The 20781-nt window shown below is 43.9% G+C and overlaps 1 protein-coding gene across 2 annotated transcripts; it reads right to left on the bottom strand.

The window, feature by feature from the left end:
* Positions 1 to 230: 230 nt before the first annotated feature.
* On the bottom strand, positions 231 to 19142 carry MYOZ3 (myozenin 3). Of its 2 annotated transcripts, XM_083728705.1 has the most exons (8): positions 18919 to 19110; positions 16464 to 16607; positions 14558 to 14650; positions 13153 to 13310; positions 10547 to 10618; positions 9524 to 9671; positions 8077 to 8257; positions 231 to 2936 (listed from the first exon to the last, which is right to left on the bottom strand). In XM_083728705.1, the coding sequence occupies exons 2-8, from the start codon at positions 16504 to 16506 to the stop codon at positions 2768 to 2770; spliced, it is 864 nt and encodes a 287-aa protein (XP_083584831.1). In that variant the 5' UTR covers positions 16507 to 16607; positions 18919 to 19110; the 3' UTR covers positions 231 to 2767. The 2 variants fall into 2 exon arrangements, with proteins under 2 accessions (XP_083584831.1, XP_083584832.1); XM_083728706.1 differs by lacking the exon at positions 16464 to 16607 and having other exon boundaries at positions 18919 to 19142.
* Between the last annotated feature and the right edge of the window lie 1639 nt (positions 19143 to 20781).

Below are 20781 nucleotides of genomic sequence, written 5' to 3'. Positions count from 1 at the left end.
GCCTCATTTACTAAAAGGATGGAATATAAAAGTGACTGATGAACATTTGCACAAATGCATTTTGATTTTTTAGGCCCCCACACTGGTGTGAAACTGCAGGTGGTATGCTATTTATCAAAAGTGCCCAAGTCCTGATTGAAGCAATTTGAATGCTTTAACAAATTCTAAAATGACATCAGAGATGAATCTCAAATATTGAAGTGTTTTACCAAATAACCAAGCAACAAGCATTTTAAAATATAGTTCATTTTATTTTCCCACATATTTCCAAATGTAAACATCACTTCCAGTTCATAAATTTAGAACTATTCCTTCACTGACAAGGATTTTGTAACAAATAATAGCCTGATATTTCTACCTATTAAATTGCCTATATGCTGTGTTATGGGAGCTGGAATGGAAAGTCTACTCTCGATGTTCGGAATAGCTGTTGAAGTGCCCCCTTTGGTAGGAATTTGCTTTTAAGTTCCATTTTAAAGAGTCCTTCTGACAGCTAATGTTCTTAATATTACAATTATTTTACATGTTGTAGCCCCTCAATCACTAACAACAATCTAAGAAAAACTGCCTAGTTTAATAGCCACATAAATACCAATAATTTAAAATAGCCATAAAAATTACACAGGAGTTCCACAAAGCTGAATAAACAAAATAATAATAATAATAATAGCAGCAGCAGCAGCAGCAGCTATAAATTAATGAAAGTTGATATTTAAATGAAAACTCTCCTATTACTGCTGGTATGTTCTCATCTATTCCAAGATCTGGAATATGTAGGTCTGCTTTATAAAATGCCTGTAACAATACAGGCAGAGTAGAAAACCCAGGACAGTGTGATCCGACCAGTGGCGCCCACTCACGGTCCATTTTGGGAACTGTATTAGTAACAAACAGGTCAGTTAAGTGGCAATCCTTTTTCCTGTTTTAATTTCAGTCCCTTTTTCCTGTTTTATTTCCAGTTTGTGGGTAGGGAGAACTTAAGTTGCAATCCTAGAATGCTGTTTACATGCAATTTCCATTGAAATGGCAAACATTAATTTACCGCCCTGCTTTCCCCCCTCCTTGAGTCCATTTCCCACTAATTTCTCTAATCCTTAAGTTCAAATTTAAATATTTTATATTAATGGGCTTCTTAGACTTCACATATCCTGCTACATATTTAATGAGGCTAAATAGCGAGAACAAAACTTTGTGTTGCTTTCCGCAAGAGCTAATGGGAAGAGCTCCTCTCATCAGATGGCAGAGCTGGCTCTCTCAGCACTAGTTTATTAGCACCATGGTGATGTTGTATTTAGGTTCCATAGCAAACTGCTACTGTGTCCCTGCAACCTAATTTGTCTTGGGCCTTAAAGATATGACTCATCCCTCCCTGTTCTCAAGTTAGATGTTGGGTCTTGTCTCGAATGCAAAAAAACTATCTGCAAATAGCTTCTAGGACAAGCGAAAAATGAAGTTAGAAAACAGCTTTCAAATCTTTATTGCTATTACCTAATGTGATTTTTATTGTTACAGCATCTTACTTTGATGGCACCCTGTAGAAAATTTTGGGGTGGTATTTGACACAAACTTGGCATCCAGACTTGTTTTTCTCTTTAGACCAAAGGAAATATAACTCATCTGAACTTGAATGTAGCTTCATGCTTCTCAGAAGGAAATATGTTCACTTTCCTGAACAAACTAGGTTCCTTTTGAGAGTTAAGCAGCAACCTGACATCTTGGCTTTTGCAGTTCTGGGCTTGGTAGAAGGCCTCACTTCACTGTAGGATCCTTTGAAAAACATAAGAAATCCCAATATGAAGTGGGTTGCAGGCCGTGCTTGTACAGTTAAATTGTACAGTAAAAGCCCTAGGCAGGAGCTTGTGAAGAACGCATGTAATAGTAACAAGCATAACCTACTATTCCAACTTTGCCTTGTGTGTGAGTACGGTATCTATTCTATGCTAGAGAGATTCCCTTTTAGCAGGTATATACAGTCATGGGAAAAACAAAGTGCACCCCCTTTGAATTAGGGGTTTTTACATATCAGGACATAATAGCAATCATTTGTCCCTTAACTGGTCTTAAAATTAGGTAAATGCAACCTCAGATGCACAACAACACATGACATATCGTGCCATGATTTATTTAACAGAAATGAAGTCAAGATGGAGAAATCATGCGTGAAAAGCTAAGTCTACCCTTACTGTTTCCATAAGAATTAAGAAGCTAAGTAGCAGACAGGGGCTGCTAATCAAATGTCATTGCTTAATTGATGATCAGCATGTGTGCCCACCTCTATAAAAGGTGAATTTTTAGCAGTTTGCTGGTCTGGAGCATTCAGGGGTGTTGTTTTAACACAATGTCAAGGAGGAAAGAGCGATCCTCAATGAACTGAAGCAATGTTGTAAAGAAGAATGGGCCAAAATTCCTCCAAAATGATGTGAGAGAGATAAAGTCCTACAGAAAACAATTGCTTTGTGTTATTGCTGCTAAAGGTGCTTCTACGAGCTACTGAATCACAAGGCGTGCTCAGTTTTTTACACATGGCTTTTCCATTTTGGCTTTATTTCTGTTAAATAAATCATGACATAGTGTAATATGTCATGTGTTGTTGTTTGTCTGAGATGGTATTTACCAAATTTTAAGACCTGCTAAGGAACAGATGATTGCTATGTTTTTGTGTGTAAAACCACAGAATTCAAAAAGGGTGCTTTCTTTCTTTTTCCCCTGATTAGGAGGCTAGCACGCATTGGCGTTGGAAAAGGTCAGGCAGCAGCATTATAGCAAGTTACAGATCTTCAGATTCTGGCATCGCCTGTATCCAGCCCCGAGGTGCTCTGTTGAAGCTGGGCCTGTTTAACATGAGTTCCAAGCTGCTCATGTCTGTCTGGGCTTCATTCATCTCATACCCAAGGATCACATCATTCAGTAATGGTCCGCCAAATGGGGTTGGGGTCCTGCAGGCACAAAAAGAGAAGGCTGTAGTGTGTAGCACACATTCAGTCTTAAGTGGGGAAGAGATTACAGTATGTGTTGGTCCTCCATGGTCATGTATTATTAAATTTATTCTCCAGCCTTCGCCAACAGGTCCCAGGGTGCGTTAACAGCAATTTAAAATTCAGAAATTAAAAACAAGTTAAAGCAAATTACATTCAGAAGAATAGAGTGGGTCCTGACAATCTGTAGTGGTCATTGCGATCGTCTATTGTTAAAAGTGGGTTGAAAATAAATGTTTCCCATTATCTGCTGCACTAGTCTGCTCTCAGCAATTCCAGCTATATTGTTGTTGTTGTTAATTGAATTTATATACTGCCCTATACCTGGAGGTCTCAGGGCGGTTCACAGAACAAAATCAAGATATAAAACTACAAAATAAATAATCAAAATAAAAACAACAATCCAATAACCCCCTAAAAAACCCCTCCACATTTTAAAAGGGCATAGGATATCAATCAAATCAACCAAAGGCCTGGTTAAAGGAACGTTTTTGCCTGCCACCTAAAGGTGTATAGTGAAGGCGCCAGGCGAACTTCCCTGGGGAGAACATTCCACAGATGGGGAGCCACTGCAGAGAAGGCCTGTTCTCGTGTTGCCACCTTCTGGACCTCTTGAGGAGGAAGCACACACAGAAGGGCCTCAGAAAATGATTTTTAATTATGTTTTATGATGCTTTTACTTGCACCTACAGAATTCACTGCTGGCATGTTTCAGTCAAGTTTTCCCTTGATGTTCTTCTAGTGCACACACAATTCCTATAAACATTTGAGTTGCCTCAATGTATGCATGTATTTATTTTACAATATGTATTTTGTGGGGTGGGGACTGCAGATGGCTTCAGTTCTCTGCTGCTTTGCACAGCTGGTCAGTGTCTGTTTCCAAAATAGTAATAGTGTTGTTACTCTACAGAACTTTGGTCCTATGGTGAAAATCTAATTGCGCTTGAAAGTAGCTATGTGTGTTCTTGGTGTAGCAAGAAGCATGTTACATGGAATTATATCTTGAAAACAGCACCTGGTAGGCAGATGTGCTGGGGGGGGGGTTATCTAGAATTTTAAAATGTTAAAGACTAGCATTTATTCAAGTGTATTATGCAAACAAAAAAGCTGTGTAAAACTCGGAGCCAGTTTATTTATTTTCACTTGCAACAGGGCAGTAAAAGCTGAAAATCCTGGTGTATCTGAGAAAATAAATCAGTGTTGTTGGCACTGAAATGAAAGTAATTTTCAAGTCAAAAGGTTCTAACTTGGAATGCTAAAGAGAAGCTTAACCAGAAGAAAATATTTTCCCCAGTATATATATTTTTTCAAAGGCCCATCTTGGCACCTACCTTTGAAGACAGCCTTGACTGCCAACTACCCTGATCCCAATTGCAGCCTTCACTTCATTTACCTATCAATAGGCAGCCATTTTTATTTCCCATAAAGTCTGCTCCTGCCAATACCAGTAGAGAACCCTGCATACCAAATGCTGCTGCTGTGTCTTCTTGGTCCCCTAATGGCCATGGTGGGTTTTGTTTTAAATATACAATAAATAATTATTTCTTCTTAAAAATTTCCTTGTCTTTCAGTCAGGTTATTTGCCTTGAAACATTTGTTTTCTTGAATTGTTTTGTGGCAAGTCATAATCACTGAAACATTCAAATGAAGGCGTGGTAAGCACTGAGTTAAATTGGCATACAGTGCTACTAAGGGTTCATTTAAAACATCGAGAGAGGAAGAAACCAGGCAGCTATGTGTGTTTAGCATATATGAATGTATTTCTGCTACAGGGCCTGAAATAAACGGAAACATGAGCAGTAACCAAAACTAAAAGTAAGTCTTTGGAACAGTTCCCCGGTCCAACATATGTTAAAGATATTGAGACGCAGGAAGATTCTGTTTTTAAAAAAGACGTTGCAAGACAGTAATGGGAGCAGGGCTGGTCCAAGACATTTTGGCACCTGAGGCAAATCACAGAATGGTGCCTTCCTCCCTGCCAGGGTAGAAGGGGTAAGTGAAGATCTACATCAGGAACTAGAGGAGGAATAAATATCTACATCCGAATCTGCTGCCCCTGTGGATCCTGCCGCCCAAAGCAGTCGCCTCACCTTGCCTCCGGTGTGGGCCGGCCCTCATTGGGAGTGACGAAGACTAGTTGGTCTTGGTTTCAGCAAGAATTTTTTTATTTAGATGTGAAGAGGCCATGAATTATGCTTTAGCAACATACACTGGAAACGATGAAGTTTTGGAAGTTGCCAATTGGCAGCTGATGAAGGCAAAAATACGAGTGGCACCTTGACTGCATCATGTGGATCTCTAAGATTAAAGTTAGTGACTGTTTTCATTTGCTAAGCTGTGCTACTGGAGATGGGGGTGGAATTGGATGTGGCAGAGGTTTCTTGGTTTATGCCAGGGGCAAGGTCATCGGGGGAGCTGTGGACAAGGTAACAGCAGCAGTATTTCTGGTGCTGGTAGCCAGGGTAAGGGTCCGAATGGGACAGATTGTGGTCAGGGAAGGAGGGAAGTAGGTCAGGCAAAGATCCGCTGGGTCATAACCTGGGCTAGCAGCTAAGGAGGAGCCCAGTGTCCAACTACTCTGTTGTACCAGCTTGGAGCTAGCACAAGAAAAATAAAGACAAGTACCCCCTCTTTTCTGTCCTGGCTTGCAGGTGGGGAGCCTATGTCAATCCATTCCTGTCCAACAAATCCTTGGTCAGGACTTGGGATTGTTTTATAGAATCAAGTTGACTGCACTGTTAAAAACTGGGAAGTCTAACTTGCAAATTATTGCCCTATGAGTTGTGGAAAATTTTCAGCCATGAACGTGATAGGTTTCATTTAATTTCTGTTGTCAGTGTGGCTACCATATTAAGGTGAATGGATTAAAACTGTGCTATCACAGGGTGGCGCTGTGGGTTAAACCACAGAGCCTAGGACTTGCTAATCAGAAGGTCGGCGGTTAGAATCCCTGCGACGGGGTTAGCTCCTGTTGCTCGGTCCCAGCTCCTGCCAACCTAGCAGTTCGAAAGCATGTCAAAGTGCAAGTAGATAAATAGGAACCACACCGGCAGGAAGGTAAACGGCGTTTCCGTGTGCTGCTCTGGTTCACCAGAACCGGCTTAGTCATGCTGGCCACATGACCATAGTCATGCTGTACGCCAGCTCCCTCAGCCAATAAAGTGAGATGAGCGCCACAACCCCAGAGTCGGCCACGACTGGACCTAATGGTCAGGGATCCCTTTACCTTACCTTTTATCAAATCAGAGTACCGGTATTTCCCCTTGACCTAACTGCATTGCCCTCTTAAATCTTTTCTTATAATATATACCCCCGTAAGTGAAAGACAGCACTGTTCAAGTACGCATGGAAGCTACACTTTCAGTGCCAGGAATTAGGGGTGGTTGAAGCATTAAATCTTTATTAATTCATACATGAAATAGCCTTTTAGATAATGATGTACGGATTGAAATTGAGCTCCGCAACAGATTTCACACTTCTCCAAATGTCAGAACACAGTTCTTGGCAATTTAAGCATATCAAAATATAGATTTACATATGATTTTGAGAAAAAATATATATTTAGATACGTAATTAAAATAACCTTTTCAGTGTTGTCGTTTTCTAATTTGCAGATTAATGCAGAAAGGAAACAGAACAGAACTCTTGGTTAAAAGCATGTGAGAGTGGCATGGGGTGTAAACAGAATCCTCACTAGATTCCTCTTCCTCCAGTTCCAGTGACACAATGATGTAGGAGACTTACAATTTCAAGGTTCTGTTACTAGCAGTTGGGAACAAATTCATAAACCCAATCATCAGTGAGCCCCAAGTCCTAAAGCATTTTTTTATACTTACTTTGTATCCCTGCAGAATGGGACTTATGGAAAAACACTTGCAAGAAGAAGGATGCAAATGTGTTAATACCTCCACCCACATGCCCTCCAGCTAAGTCCTGGAAGTGGACTTACCAGACTTCAAAGCAAAGCCCTACCTGAAACCAAGCACTGCCTAGGGCAGGCATATCCAAAGTCCATTTCGGGGGCCTAATCTGGTTGGCTTTATGGTTGGCCCTCACGGCCCTTCACTTCATCAAATCTGGCCCTCTTTGAAAAAAGTTTGGACACCACTGGCCTAGGGCAAAGTGAGGGAATCTAGCCTTCCAGAGGATCCTGGACTACAACTCCTATCATTCCTGACCTTTGGCCATGCTGGCTGGGGCTGACAGGATGTGAAGTTCAGCAACATCTGGAGGGCCACAGGTTCCCCGTCCCTAGTTGATGGGGATGGGTGTGTGTGTCATGCACTTTTCTGAAAAGATGGTTTATGATTATATGCTAGATTTTCTGGGGCCATCTTCCAACATTTTCATTCCATAAACCATGATGAACCGAAAGTATTAACTTGTGAGAATTTCCCACAAGGTAATGAATGGCAAAGCAGTGGCACATGCAAGCATGTCTTCTACACAATTGCTGTTACGGTACTTTAACAGTCCTATATGAACTACTGCTAGTGAGCCATGATGCTGGAATGGTTGCCTGCCTAACAGAAGAACATCTTGAGACGCCAGTAGCGCTGCAGCTAGGGATGCAATTTGAGGCCAAAGCCTGTGGCCCTGCAGCACTCCTAAATGACCACCCAGAGAGTGGCAGCAACAAACAGATCCTGCATCAGCCCCTTGGGTGGAACAGACCTGCCTCCAGTCACCACAGCATCCTTTCTTTATTTTGTTTTTAATTCTAGTCAGCGGGAGGCAGGAATGTTCATGGCTGCAGGTGCTCGTTTTATTATTTTAAACTTACAAAATATATTATCCCATTTTTTTTTCACAACGAAACAGTGCTTATTCCCAAATAAATGGGAGGAATTCAATCTTGTGCTAAGGGAATTGTTCCACCAGGGCAAGCGATTTGGCTTGACAGACAGAACAATCACCCCTCTATTCCCCCTGCGTACAATTCTACAGGTTCTTCTGACACACAGTCTAATTTCAGGGGTTGTTTGTTGTGGGGCATAATCAGCCATGAATGCTGATTGCATAATCAGCCATGAATGCTGATTAAACTTTATGCTGAACATCCCAGCTCAAAATTCCACACAGAAATTGAATGAGGCCTTACCTATTGAAGCTCCTGACATCAAAACTATTCACTTTTCTGGGAGGTTCAGGCAAACGGGTCTCATGGTCTACCTGGTAGTCCTCGCTGCTAAGGAACTCCCGCCAGGGGGACTGGTAGCCTTTGGGGATGGCTGTCCTGTTGAACTTCTCTGGTGGTACACCAGTTAGAGGTCCAGAATAGCCTGTGGTTCAGAATGACACATTCAATGAAAACATCTTAAGTACAATGGCAGAGAAACCTGAAGTATCTGATTTCAGAGGTCTTGTTCCTAGCAGAAACTAGAACAGATGATGTGAAATAGCAGGCTGTTTCCAGATTTCGGAGGCATTCAACAATATGGCCCTCCTGTCCTTAGTAGAGGATCTGCATGGCATGTAGAAGGTCCCATGATCAATCGCAGCATCTCCAAGTAGAGCTAGGAGAAAACTCTGCCTGAAACCAGGGAGAGCTGCTGCCACTCGGTGTATTGAGCTAGTAGTGGGTCAGTAGAAGGCAGCTTCTCCTTGCCTTGGCATGTCCTGTCCTGCTTTTTGTAGTTGTGCAGTTCACACACACACACACACACACACACACACACACACAGGCAGCACTGGCTCCTTCCCCAATCATTTTGACAAGCAGGGTGGCCGCATCAAAGGCCAGTTGCCATCCTTAGAAGCTCCCTCTTCCTTCCCCTGCCTTTCTGTATTTAATGAAGGACACCAGCTTGTCTCTGATGCAGCTGTCCTCTGCATCAGTCTGCTTAGAGGGAACGGCTATTGAGATGTCTCGTCAGACGTCTCAAGGAACGTTGCTGGTGAAGTGAAGTTCCCGAAACTACAAGTAACCTGGAACTAAATCTTGACTCCACCTGTGGTCAGGTACAAATGGCACCTGCTGATGCTAAGGGATATTCAAAACAAAACAAAACAAAAACAAAACAAAACAAAACAAAACAAAACTATAGCAGTGTCAAGGGTTCTATGGAATGTTTGAGATAGCACTGGAGTGGGGCTTAACCTGACAGCAACTAGGATCCTTCTAACGACTGCTGTTACCATTATTTGGACATTTATTGACATTAATTAAATTTAGGATGCTGCCGTGGTACACCTAGCTCAGTACTGTCCCCACAGTCTCTACAGGGTTTCATACAGGGATTTTTTCCCAGCCAGTTAGTTTCCAAATTCTGGGATTGAACCTGGGACCTCAAAGCAGGTGCTCTACCAGACTTTTAGAAGACATCTGAAGGCAGCCCTGTTTAGGGAAGCTTTTAATGTTTGATGCACTATTGTATTTTAATATTTTGTTGGCAGCTGCCCAGAGTGGCTGGGGAAGCCCAGCCAGATGGGCGGGGTATAAATAATAAGTTGTTGTTGTTGTTGTTGTCATTAAACTGTCCACTTGCACTCTTGCTTTTGTGCTGAATAAGAGTTCTGGCCCCAGTGGTGCTGTGCCTGGATCATACCTGGAGCAATGGCATTGGGATTCAGGGCTTTGCTCATCCGCAAGACTTTGTTTGTTTTCTTTGGCACTTTGGGAGGTGTCGCCTTTCCTGAGGCTGCTTCATGAAGTCCAGCCTGGTAGTTCTCCTTCCCTTCAGCATTATGGATAGACTAGCAGACAAAGGGAAACAGGCATAGACTGCAAGATGTTTTCTGTCATCAGAAAGGTCTCCTCAGCATGCTTTCAAGACTGAGGTAGGCATGGAAATTCAGGCAGAAGCAGAATGATAAAAGGGGAATGGAAGAAGGCCAGCCAGGCCCTTAGTTGGATGAGCTTTTTTTATTCATCATTGGGGGAAATAATTTTGCTTGAAGCAAATAGAACACATCTCCTACCTGCTTCTGTGAATGGACCACAGTCCAAAACTGCCTGAATGCTTTCTAGTGCTTCCACCTCCTGCTACTTAAGTGTCATGTATTCTACAATGGCATTGTTAGAAACTAGCATATCCACACTACAGCCTTATATTGGTTTCAGAGTATAGAGCTTTCCCCCAAAGACTCTTGGTGGGCTGAGGCTTCTTGTTAGAAAGCCCTATCCTACCCCTCACAGAACTACAATTCTCAGAATTCCTTGGGAAGAGGCAATGATAATTATACCAGTTGGTCTGTAGTGTAGGTTCCCTCTCTCAGAAGAAATTTCACTTTTCAAGCTGCGCAAGATGTTGAAACCTGATTAGCAAGCACTGAGAGCTAAGCTTCCATCACACACTACATAAATGACAGGACATGCAGATCAGGTACATATTTGGGTGCATGCATGAAGACAGTTACACTGCCTCCACTGAAATATTAACTTGGAATAGTCAGTGAGTCTGCTCCCTGTCGAGGAAATGGGTGACTATGGGAAAGAAGTCCAAATGACATAGCTTCAGGGTGAATCTGCCTCAGTGTGTCACTTTTTGGCTTCTCCAGGTCTCATGATGGACCCTAAACTCTAGCCTAAGCAAGTGAGATCTTCCCCATGCAGCAGTCATGCACACTACCTGTCCTTCTGACATGCCAACTCCATCGTAATTAGCGTGTGAGCCTCCTCCTCCTCCAGAAGCATTTGAGATCTTGCAAAGAGAGCAAGGAAAAGAATATTAATAAATGACATGGGCAAGGGCCATGGAGAAGCCCTAAGGCTGAGAGAATGCAGACACTAGTAGATTAAAGCTAAATATGGCCTCCTGTTAGAATTGGCAGTCCTGCAGCTTATTCTGCAGTGGTTCATAATTTTTCCTTTGCATTGTATGCCCATTCCCATAGCAAATATGGTGGCCTCAGAACCTATTTTAGAAGATGGGGGGGGTGAGAAGTGGTTTGTCAAATGCATACTATATGAGCCAGGTGATTTAACTTTAAAAGACTACCAGAGAATATATGTGTAGGTTAAATGCTGGGATGACTAGATGTGCTCCAGCTACTCACAGACAGAGGTGTTAACAGTTAAATTACTTTAGGAATGAGTTAAAGAAAAGCCGTCAAAGACATTTACTGTCAAAGGTAGTTATTTGGCCTTAATGTAGCCGCTATATAAATGAAGAAGATCACAGGCCCACCACCCAACTGATCGTGCCTGTATAATTAGAAAATAGGGACTTTTTCCAATGTGAATGCATTCAGCTCTAAGTCTCTGATACTGACTTTTGCTGAGCAAAAGAGACTGCAAAGCATGGCACCGACTCCTCGAGCAGGGGTGGATAAGCCCCCGTTCAGGGGCCTGATCTCTTAAACACTCAGTTTGGGCAGTGGCAGCAGCAGCAAAATGAGGGGGTGAAAGGGAGAGAGGGAAATGCACAACGCTGTTGTGGGCACAGCCCCATGATCTAGCAGGGGTGTAAATTGTCCCCTCACCATCATTTGGTGAGCAGGCAGGGAGTAATAAAGCCCCCCTCCTCAGTTGATCCACAACTGAGAAAGTGAGGAGGGAACTGTGTATCTGCCTGCCTCTATTATATGTACCGTATGTGAGAGAACGACACACCAGGACATGTGACCCTTGGAGGATTAACTAAGAGTGACTGTGGCCCTCTGGCCCAAATAAGTTAGGCACCCTTTTTCTGGAAGATTCATGTCACAGCACAACAGCTGGTGCAATAAACTTACAACTGGGTTGCATCCAATGCTGGTCCTACTCAGAGTAAACCCACTGAGGTCAATAGACATGGCTATTTTGGGGTCATTAATTCCAATGGAACTGCTGTGAGCAGCATGCAGTTGCATACAGCCCACTAATTCATTTTATTAACCCATTGAATAGCATGTGAACAGAGATAAGTTGGTAATTGTTTAGACCAGGAGGGGTATTGCTGGCCAAGGAGAGGGTCAGAGGTGACTGCTTGCCTGCCTGCCTGCCTGCCTGCCTGCAAGATGATCTTGTCCATGCATTGAGTGCATGACCACCATGCCAAATCTTGCATGCCTTGTGAAGCTCAAAGGACAGAGGATGACCTGAGAGCAGAAGTGGCTTGTTCTGTCTGTCATCAGTAGGAGCAGACATGCCTTGGCATCTGTTCTCAAGGCACCCTCTAATAGCTCCTAGGTGTTTAGTTGTTAAAGCCTTTCCCCCTAAACGGTTTAGGATAAGGCTTTTTGGAAGATTGCCTTCTCCCACACTGCACATCCACTGAGACTTGGCTTCATGTCGTGTGGCACAACCCAGTTTGCCCCCATCTTACCGACATTTTTGGCACATGTTTTGTTTCCTCTTATCTTTAGTTTGGTTTCTCTCTCCTCCTTTTATGGCTTTATGATCTGGCTGCCAATGCTTAGTCCTTGCTTGTTTTTACACTATTATTGGCTGTTGCTTTTAATCAGCAGTAGACAACCTCTGGTCCATGGGCCTCATTAAGCCTGGCAGGGGTTCCAGTTTGGCCCATGAGACTGTTTTCCTCAAGCTATGCCCAATGTCAAATATAATCTCAGGGTGCGGCTCTGATTGGCAGCCCCTAAAAGCCCCTTGCAAGCACTGACAATCAACTAATGAGTGGTGCCTGCAAAACTTTGTGCCTGGGCCAGAGCAAACCATCAGCTGACTGGCGGTGCTTGCAGAGGCACAGGCCCACCTGATATCGCCACAACATCACATGAAGTGCTTTTCCTGTGTACGGGTGCTTGCAAAGCCCTGTTCCTCTGCCGATGCCGTTTGATTTCAAACTGTGTGGGCAAATGAAAATGCTTCTCACAGCTGATGGCTGGATCCAGCTCCCTGACCTTGCTTTTAACTGATGTTCCATGGACTATTTTGGGAAATGCTAGTGGGGCAGAAAAGTAGTGTGCAGATATTTCAATGAAGAAAAACAAACAGGTGGAAAATAGAGATGAGGATGGCATGGAGGCCGTGGATGAAGATGGAACATAGCTTACCCACTACACTTGATGCCAAGCAACAGGATTTAAGAGGCCTGCCATTCCCCCTACCCATCTCAGCAACCTAACTGGGAAGGATTCGCTTTCTCATTCTTAGGCAGTCAGGGATCCATGGTTGAGAAACAAGAGTCCATTTGGTCAGCACTGCTGCCTCCCTTGCTGCACCTGTTGCTGTGGACCCACAGGTTGTTCTCACAGAGCTTCCTGCCTCTTCTCTCAGGACGGAAACACAACTCACAATTCTGTAGCCCGAAGGATGCTCCAGCACAAAGTTCTGCACTCTCCTCTGCCTCTTCTGGTACAGCCTGGAGCCCTTGTTGATTGGCAGGGAGAGCTCCTCCATCATCAGATCCTGAGGAATGCTCACCTTCTTTCCTAAATCAAGCTCCACCAGAGCTGAGAAAAACAGGTGTATGTCACATGGTGGCAGCGGAAATGAAAGGCTTTAATTTACAAAACGCCGGTTGTAAATTAATTCAAGGTGCCCTAATGTGAGGCGGGGAAGTGAGGCAGCTCATGCTGGAGGGGAGAGGGGGAAGGAGGTGTTGGAGGGCAAATCTGCATCTGCCCCATGTCCTGCCCTGCCCACTCCCCTCACCTGCCCCCAACAGCTTGCTCCCCTCAGGCATAATGGAGAGCACTGTCCTATCACCAGTATTGAAGTCTGCTCAGCTTCAGTCTGTGGAATGGGGGCACCATTTTGTCGTTCACCTCAGAAAGGTTGTTTACTGAGCGATGATGAAATATACTCAGAGAGTGGATTTCATGCTCTTTATTCAGCTCATAGTGGTGAGGAGGAAATGAAAGTCCCCTCAAAGTATCTGCTTTATATACATTATTTACACAATGGGCTGCACGTGATTAGCTAATTCCGGAATTCTCCTGTAGGCCAATCAGGTTGTGGATTCACTTCCATCTGGAGCTGGACTGGGTGGCTCCTGCTGACCAATCATACTGCTGCATTGTTCTAGGACCAATCAGACTGCGGCATTTTGGAACCTATTGTTCTAGGACCAATCAGGCTGCTGCATTTTGGATCCTATTCAACTCAGTACATAACAGATGAGAAGAGCCATCTAAGCCCCACTTAGGCGAGGCTATAGGGGAGGAGGAGTTGGACTGAGTGAAGGCATCTGCAGCTGAGCTAGCCTCCCACTGACAGTGGAAGGACACAAGCACTAAAATCCCCTTCCTGGCAACTGGACATGCTGACAGGAAGGAAGCCTCTTGGTGGTATCCTACTGACAAAAAAGCACTTAAACTGTTTGTTCTTTGGGTGGGTGAGAGGTATGAACCGGACTGGGATCTGCTGGAGCCTTAGCCAGTCTCATTGTCCTTTGCGTGACATTGGGCCTAACCTGGAAAAAATTCTGGAGCCAGCCTGGAGCTGATGGAGGGATCCAGCCCTATTGTCCTGTTCCTGCTGCTACAGCCACCATGAGCTGCTGGCTATGAACGCAGTGGTGGATCCACCTCTCCTTAAAGCCCCACTGGCAGGGGGCAGGGGCAGTCTGCTTGCGACTGCAGCCTTTGCCTTTGTGAGCTAGAGGCTGTAAACGAAAAGCCCAGTGAAAACAAGCCAATGCACGAATCCTGTGAAGGTCAGCAACCTCTGAAGATGATGGCAGTTGAGGACAGCTTACCTTCTCCATCTGTGAGCTCCCCCATAATGGTCTGGACCCGTGACCTCGGCTCTCTGCTGTGATCTGAATGAAGGAGGGGGAACATTTTCTCGACTGCAAAGGAAAGCAAGAGCTTATCAATCTCCACACAAGCTTCACTAACATTTAGAGGGGGATCTGAAATTTCGGGGTCACACATTAACGAAGCTCTTCACACACATCTCTCGTGTGTGGTGTTGTTGTTTCTACATAGTATTGCCTAACAACTGGCCCTACTTGGGATGTTTGTCTTTGTAAATTTGCTCTTTCCTCTGAATGTGAAAATGCTGGAAATGTTGCCACTGTCCTGGGCATGAGGCCAAGTACATTTGTGCAATAATAACAAATGTGCAAGTGGATGAGACTAAAACTGGCTTTCTAGGTTACAGAAATGAGCAGCGAGTCATTTGGAGGGCGAAACGTTTTAAGACCTTTCTGCCATTCAAAGCTGTTGTGCTGCCTTGGAACGTGGTGGAAGTTTTAAAACAGAGTTTGGATGCTCATCTGTCTTGGATGCTTTAGCTGTGATTCCTGCATTGGAGGGGGTTGGACTTGATGACCCTTGGGGGTCCCTTCCAACTCTACCATTTTATGATTCTATTATATTCCACCCATTTTTAGAAACAGCCCATTCATTCGGCTTCCTCTCTCCATACTTTGAATTTTAATCCAGTTGTGAAGCCCTAGAAACAACTGAACTTTGCTCTTGGGGGAGGGGACCTAGTTGTCTGCAGGGGACTTGTCCCCATTCCTTTCTCTGGTATCCAATGAAGAAGGGCCGTGGCTCAGTCTTAGAGCGTCTGCTTTGCATGCAGAAGATCCCAGCTTCAATCCCTGGCATTTCCAGGTAGGGCTGGCAATGTCCCCTGTCTGAAATCCTGGGGAGCCGGAGCCAGTCAGTGTAGATATACTGAGCTAGATGGATCGATGACCTGAGTCAGGAGCATAGGAACCTGCCTTCTGCTATCTCTTTTGTGACCCAAACAGATCTTAATAAAATATTATTATTATTATTATTATTTTAAATGTCCAGTAGCACCTTATAGACCAAGTTTGTTCAGGGTATAAGCATGCACACAAAAGCTTATACCAGAACAAACTTAGTCGGTCTATAAGGTGCTACTGGACAATTTATTATTTATTTTTATTTCCCCCCCGACCGTGTCAGACCAACATGGCTACCTACTTGAATCTCCAAACAGATCTTGTCACTCTAACAGTTTGGGTACAGGTTGGGGTACATTTGTAACAATGTGACTGATAAAATAAGCTCGGTATACAAGGTCGTCTCCTGAAACCTCTCGGTTCCAGAACCAAACTGCAATTAATGGTTATATTCATTTGGTCTGTATCATTATGCAGAATTATTCTCACTTAGGCAAGAAAAGGAGCCTTGTTTTTAATGCCCTTGGGTTGTAAACAAATGACCTTGAGGATATTAAAATAAATAAAAAGCTTGAGCTCAAGCTGTTTGAATGGAGCACATTACAGTGAGCAAAGTTCAGCTTCTCTGAACTACGTAGTTCATGTAGGGTTGTGTGTTCCTCCTCCGTGCTGCTAGAGAGACTTCCCTATATCAGCAGCAACTATTTTAAGTTACTGACCTGGGAGGATTGGGAGATGTAACCCTGATCCTTGGTCCGTGAAGGATGGAAGCAGGCAGGCAGGCATGGATTTCTGACATGATGATCTCATGGGAGTTGGAGGTGGACAAAAGTACTTAGCCCTGAGATTTCAAAGGGCCTAATATTGCTAGGGGTTAAGCTGCGCATGTACACAACCACCAGGTCTCCAACATCATGAGCAACCTTGGTTTTATGAGAAATGGGATGACAATCCTACGCCCTTTTAGCTGGGCATAAGCCCCATAGAATTCAATACAACTTACTAATGGCAAGGTTAGGACTGTGGTTTTTTAAGGCATCATCCATTATACACCCACTTCAGCTGGCATCATTTTGCAAGCATGCCACTGGCATAAACGGATATGCTCTGGAGGGTGGGGGGTGGCATTCCTGTCATTGCAGCATGGCTGAAAAAAATTGCTTGTAGATTATCTCCAAACCTGGCTCTCGGATACTGAGTTTGTACCATGTATATTCACCAGGCAATGATGACTATGGATGGAAATGCAATTGCCATCATTGCCGGTTGCAGAATCATGCTCTCACTTCCTTATTACTGCTTCCTGAAATCCTTTCACCATTAGCTCTCTTATCCTTCAATCCATTTAGCAGGTCTGAAATGTTAACATGTCTCACACATCTACTATGTATTTTTTTAAAAAAATCTCCATCTATTTTCTATGCAGTTGGTCACCTCATACAATACAGTGGTACCTTAGGTTACATACGCTTCAGGTTACAGACTCCGCTAACCCAGAAATAGTACCTCGGGTTAAGAACTTTGCTTCAGGATGAAAACAGAAATCGCACGGCGGCGGCAGGAAGCCCCATTAGCTAAAGTGGTGCTTCAGGTTAAGAACAGTTTCAGGTTATGAACAGACCTCCAGAATGAATTAAGTTCTTAACCTAAGGTACCACTGTATTATAACCATACTTCACCTGATGGAGGCTGAGATCAAGGGGCAGGTTTTTTGTCTGGATATGGACATAATTGGATGCCATTTTGATCAAGATGGTGGAATTAGCCTTTCAAAACTGCACAGATTTTTTTGGTTTCTTAGAATTATCAAGCAGCACCAGGTATGAGGCGACTAGTCTGATATAAGCAACCTGGACTTGGGGAAGTTGGCAGGATATAAATGTAAGAAAATACACATATTCCTGCCTTTTCCACTGTCCTTCTCCATTCATCTCCTCCTACTCTTTACCTTTCATGAGCCTTGGAGTCAACCCAAATAGAAGAGTTGCTTAATTAATCAAGCAACAATTGCAATCCTGAACATGCCTGTTGACATAACAAAGTCCTGCTGAATGCTACAGGGCCAGCTCCCTGGTAAGCAACCATAGGATTGCAGCCTACAATGCCAGCAAGGTGTTCAGACTAATTTTGCATTGACCTGCCATCCAGCTATCACTTAGACACACTGGCCAATTCTTCAATCTTGAACGTGGCCTACATCTAAAAATGTGATGTGGAATCCATAAACAATGATAGCAGGAAATTGAACTTTGTGGTCACTTCCTCCCTTATTTGAGAAATGCACAGACAATGTTGGCTGGGTGAGAAAATTTACTTCCCCCTTGCTAGTTCCAAGCTTTGGCATATATAACATCCCTCTTTCTTGTCCTGTTTCTTGGCCTCTTTCAGGCCAAGCCTCTGGCTGCAGGCTAGAGCAAGTCACATTATGCCCCGTAATTCAAGAACCAGAATTGTTTGGCAAATTTAAATGGCTTTACCTCTCAATAGGAAGCCTTTTAACCATCCTATGTTACTTACTGCCACAGGACAGTCCAAAGAGAGACACACTGTGACATCTGCAGAGCGCATTAGAAACTGGAAAGCTAATTATCGCTTAGCCGACGGAGCTAATGTTACAGAGGCAAGGGCTATGTTTTGCATGGCCTGACGAGATTGCCAGCTTGGACTGGGAGCACATTTCCATGCTTTTGCTCTGTGGGGGCATTCAGCATTCTTCCATTGCAATTTTGTGTTGGACAGGGTCTCCTAGAGCAAATGGTTAGTCCCGATCATAGTCTTATGATTTCCTGTGCCAGAAGCCATTTTCCTTTAGGGACTGAGCAAACACCCATCAACTCAAGTTCTGGGGCTAAGTGCTAATATTTGCCCTGTGGACATTAAGCTGGGCTGCCTAGCCGTTGCAAAGAGTGTTTTCTATATGGATACACTGAAAAGCCACCAAGTCTCCCTTTCCCTTCTTCGCCCTCCTGTCTAAGTGACTTTGCAGTAATGATGCCTCATCTAGCATGCTCCCTAGCATGGGTTATCTGCTACCCACTTTGTGTCCTTGGGGAACAAGCTTTCGCACTTATGGTGCCCCAGTTGTATCAGAGAAACATCACATGGCACTAGAAAACAGATCTAACGCCCTTTCATGCAGTAGGGATGGATTTGCCATCATGTACATGCTCTCTGCTGCTTTCCCACACCAACAGCTGCTGGAACATCTCCTGCTTATTAAAGCCCCAAATCTGCATTTTAAAAGCAGGGAGGGGAATGTCCCAAGTTTCAACTCTACAAGGATCTTTTTGTGCAAGATATACCTGCTGCATAGTCCGTTCCTCAATAATATAGATATTATCCAAGTCACTAGAAGACATTGTCCAGATTACCAACATTTTTCCTCTAACGTTTCCTCACAGCAGCCTCTCCCTTCTAGCTAACTACCGCTTGAGTCCAGAGAAAAGATTCCCCCATACCTGCTTGAACCCTTCCTCAGACCGTAAAGCCCTGTGGTGAAGTCTTGAGATGGCAGACACTTTCCAGGTGAGGATTAGAGCCCAGTTTGAGTTTCCTCGACCCCTTTTCTCGCCCAAGAGCGTTCCAGCTGTCCCAGGTCTTGCCCCCTTGTGTCTTTTTCGATCTCCTGCCGCCGAGATGCCAAGACCCTAATCCTCGTTACATCAGACATTTATTTCTGGCTGAGAAAAGGGGCGTGGTCTGAGCAGAGTCTTGGCGAGCTGAGCTTGTGGCAAGTGTTGAAAGCTAGGAGTTGTTTCTTTCTGTTTTCCAATGTATTTCTTATCAATTAAGAAAAAATTGGTGCGGCATGAGCAAGTTTTTATTCTGAAAGTGTGGCACAGAGATAAAAGTCTGAGAAATGCCGATTAAAATACTCCCCCCCCTTGCTATTTAGGATGACTTGAAACATAATGAGCTGTAAGTTGAAAAATACAATAGTAGAACAATTTAGGGCCTAGCTCATAACCATGCATCCTATATTCGCTTAGTGGTTCTCAGCCTCTCTCCCCGCTCCCAGGTGAACCAAATGAAAATTGCTGATGTTCTTATAAATAAATCGAGTGTAGGGTCAGTGCAGATGATCTCAGCTGTAAAGGTAAAGGACCCCTGGACGGTTAAATCCAGTCAAAGGTGACTGGGGTTGCGGTGCCCATCTCGCTTCAGGCCGAGGGAGCTGGCGTTTGTTCACAGACAGCTTTCCGGGTCATGTGGCCAGCATGACTAAACTGCTTTTGGAGCAACAGAACACTGTGATGGAAACCAGAGCGCACGGAAATGCTGTTTACCTTCCCGCCGCAGCGGTGCCTATTTATCTATTTGCACTGGTGTGCTTTTGAAGTGCTAGGTTGGCAGGAGCTGGGACAGAGCAATAGGAACTCATCCCATCACACAGATTTGAACCACTGACCATCCGATCAGCAAGCCCAAGAGGCTCAGTGGTTTAGACCACAGCGCCACCCGTGTCCCTCTCAAGTGTACAGCACCTTGTCCACCTGAATGGAGCTGGCAGACTACCAGACCACCAGTGCTCTACAGAAATTCTGCACGCATATAACAGTGCTCCAGAACACTTAAAAAGAAAAACGCAAAGGATTCCTGAAGGAGGAATTTAGACCAGATTGTATCCCCAAGCTGTTTCCATCCTGTAGGGCTCTGGGTGTGTTTTTACTTATTAAAAAAAAGACTTTGGGGCACTGTTACATGCATTAGCATGTCTTGCTAGGCCCAAAATCATAATCAAGGTGGGATTTATTTATAAAATTATTGATAGGCTGCCTTTTTCAGCACAGCCCATCTGTGGGTTGCTTACCTCATGTAAAAAACCCCACAAGAATCCAAAAAAAATTCAATAGCAGCGGTGCAAGAAATTTAACACAGGCCATTTAGAATAAATAAAGCAGCAAAAGAGGAAAGGAGAGAGTGTCTCTCTCTGCTCTGCGTCCCAAGATAATCAGCCAGGTTTTTCAGACAACCACTTGGCACACCCTTTGTAAAAGATTTGAGTTTGTTTAGTGCACAATAGACCCATTGAACATTCTGCTATCAAGCACAATTTAATACATGTTCCAGAAAGAAGTCTACGTCTTTCCTGAACATGTGTATTAAATTGTATTTAATATCAGAGCACTCAGTGGGGCTATTGTGTTATAAATGAGATGGCAAACAAATATTTCATAGGGTGTGCCAAATGCTTGTCCTAAATGCCAGCTTGACACCCCACCCCATGGGGTGAGAAAAAGGCAAAATACAGGGTATCTCCCTGGATATCAAGAAGGGAAAGTTGGTGTGAACTTTCAGGACAACAGCCTATGTTCAAATGT

This window comes from Podarcis gaigeae (assembly GCF_964106915.1).
Source record: "Podarcis gaigeae genome assembly, chromosome: 2".
Taxonomy (NCBI): domain Eukaryota; kingdom Metazoa; phylum Chordata; class Lepidosauria; order Squamata; family Lacertidae; genus Podarcis; species Podarcis gaigeae.
This window is presented reverse-complemented; position numbering and strand designations above follow the sequence as displayed.

Coding starts and splice junctions, on each gene's coding strand:
- MYOZ3 (XM_083728705.1), bottom strand. CDS start 16,506: ATGGATGATGCCTTAAAAAACCACAGTCCTAACCTTGCCATTA. Junction 8,258..9,523: donor TCCCAATGCCATTGCTCCAG/GTATGATCCAGG, acceptor TCTGAACCACAG/GCTATTCTGGACCTCTAACT. Junction 2,937..8,076: donor GATGTCAGGAGCTTCAATAG/GTAAGGCCTCAT, acceptor TTGTGCCTGCAG/GACCCCAACCCCATTTGGCG.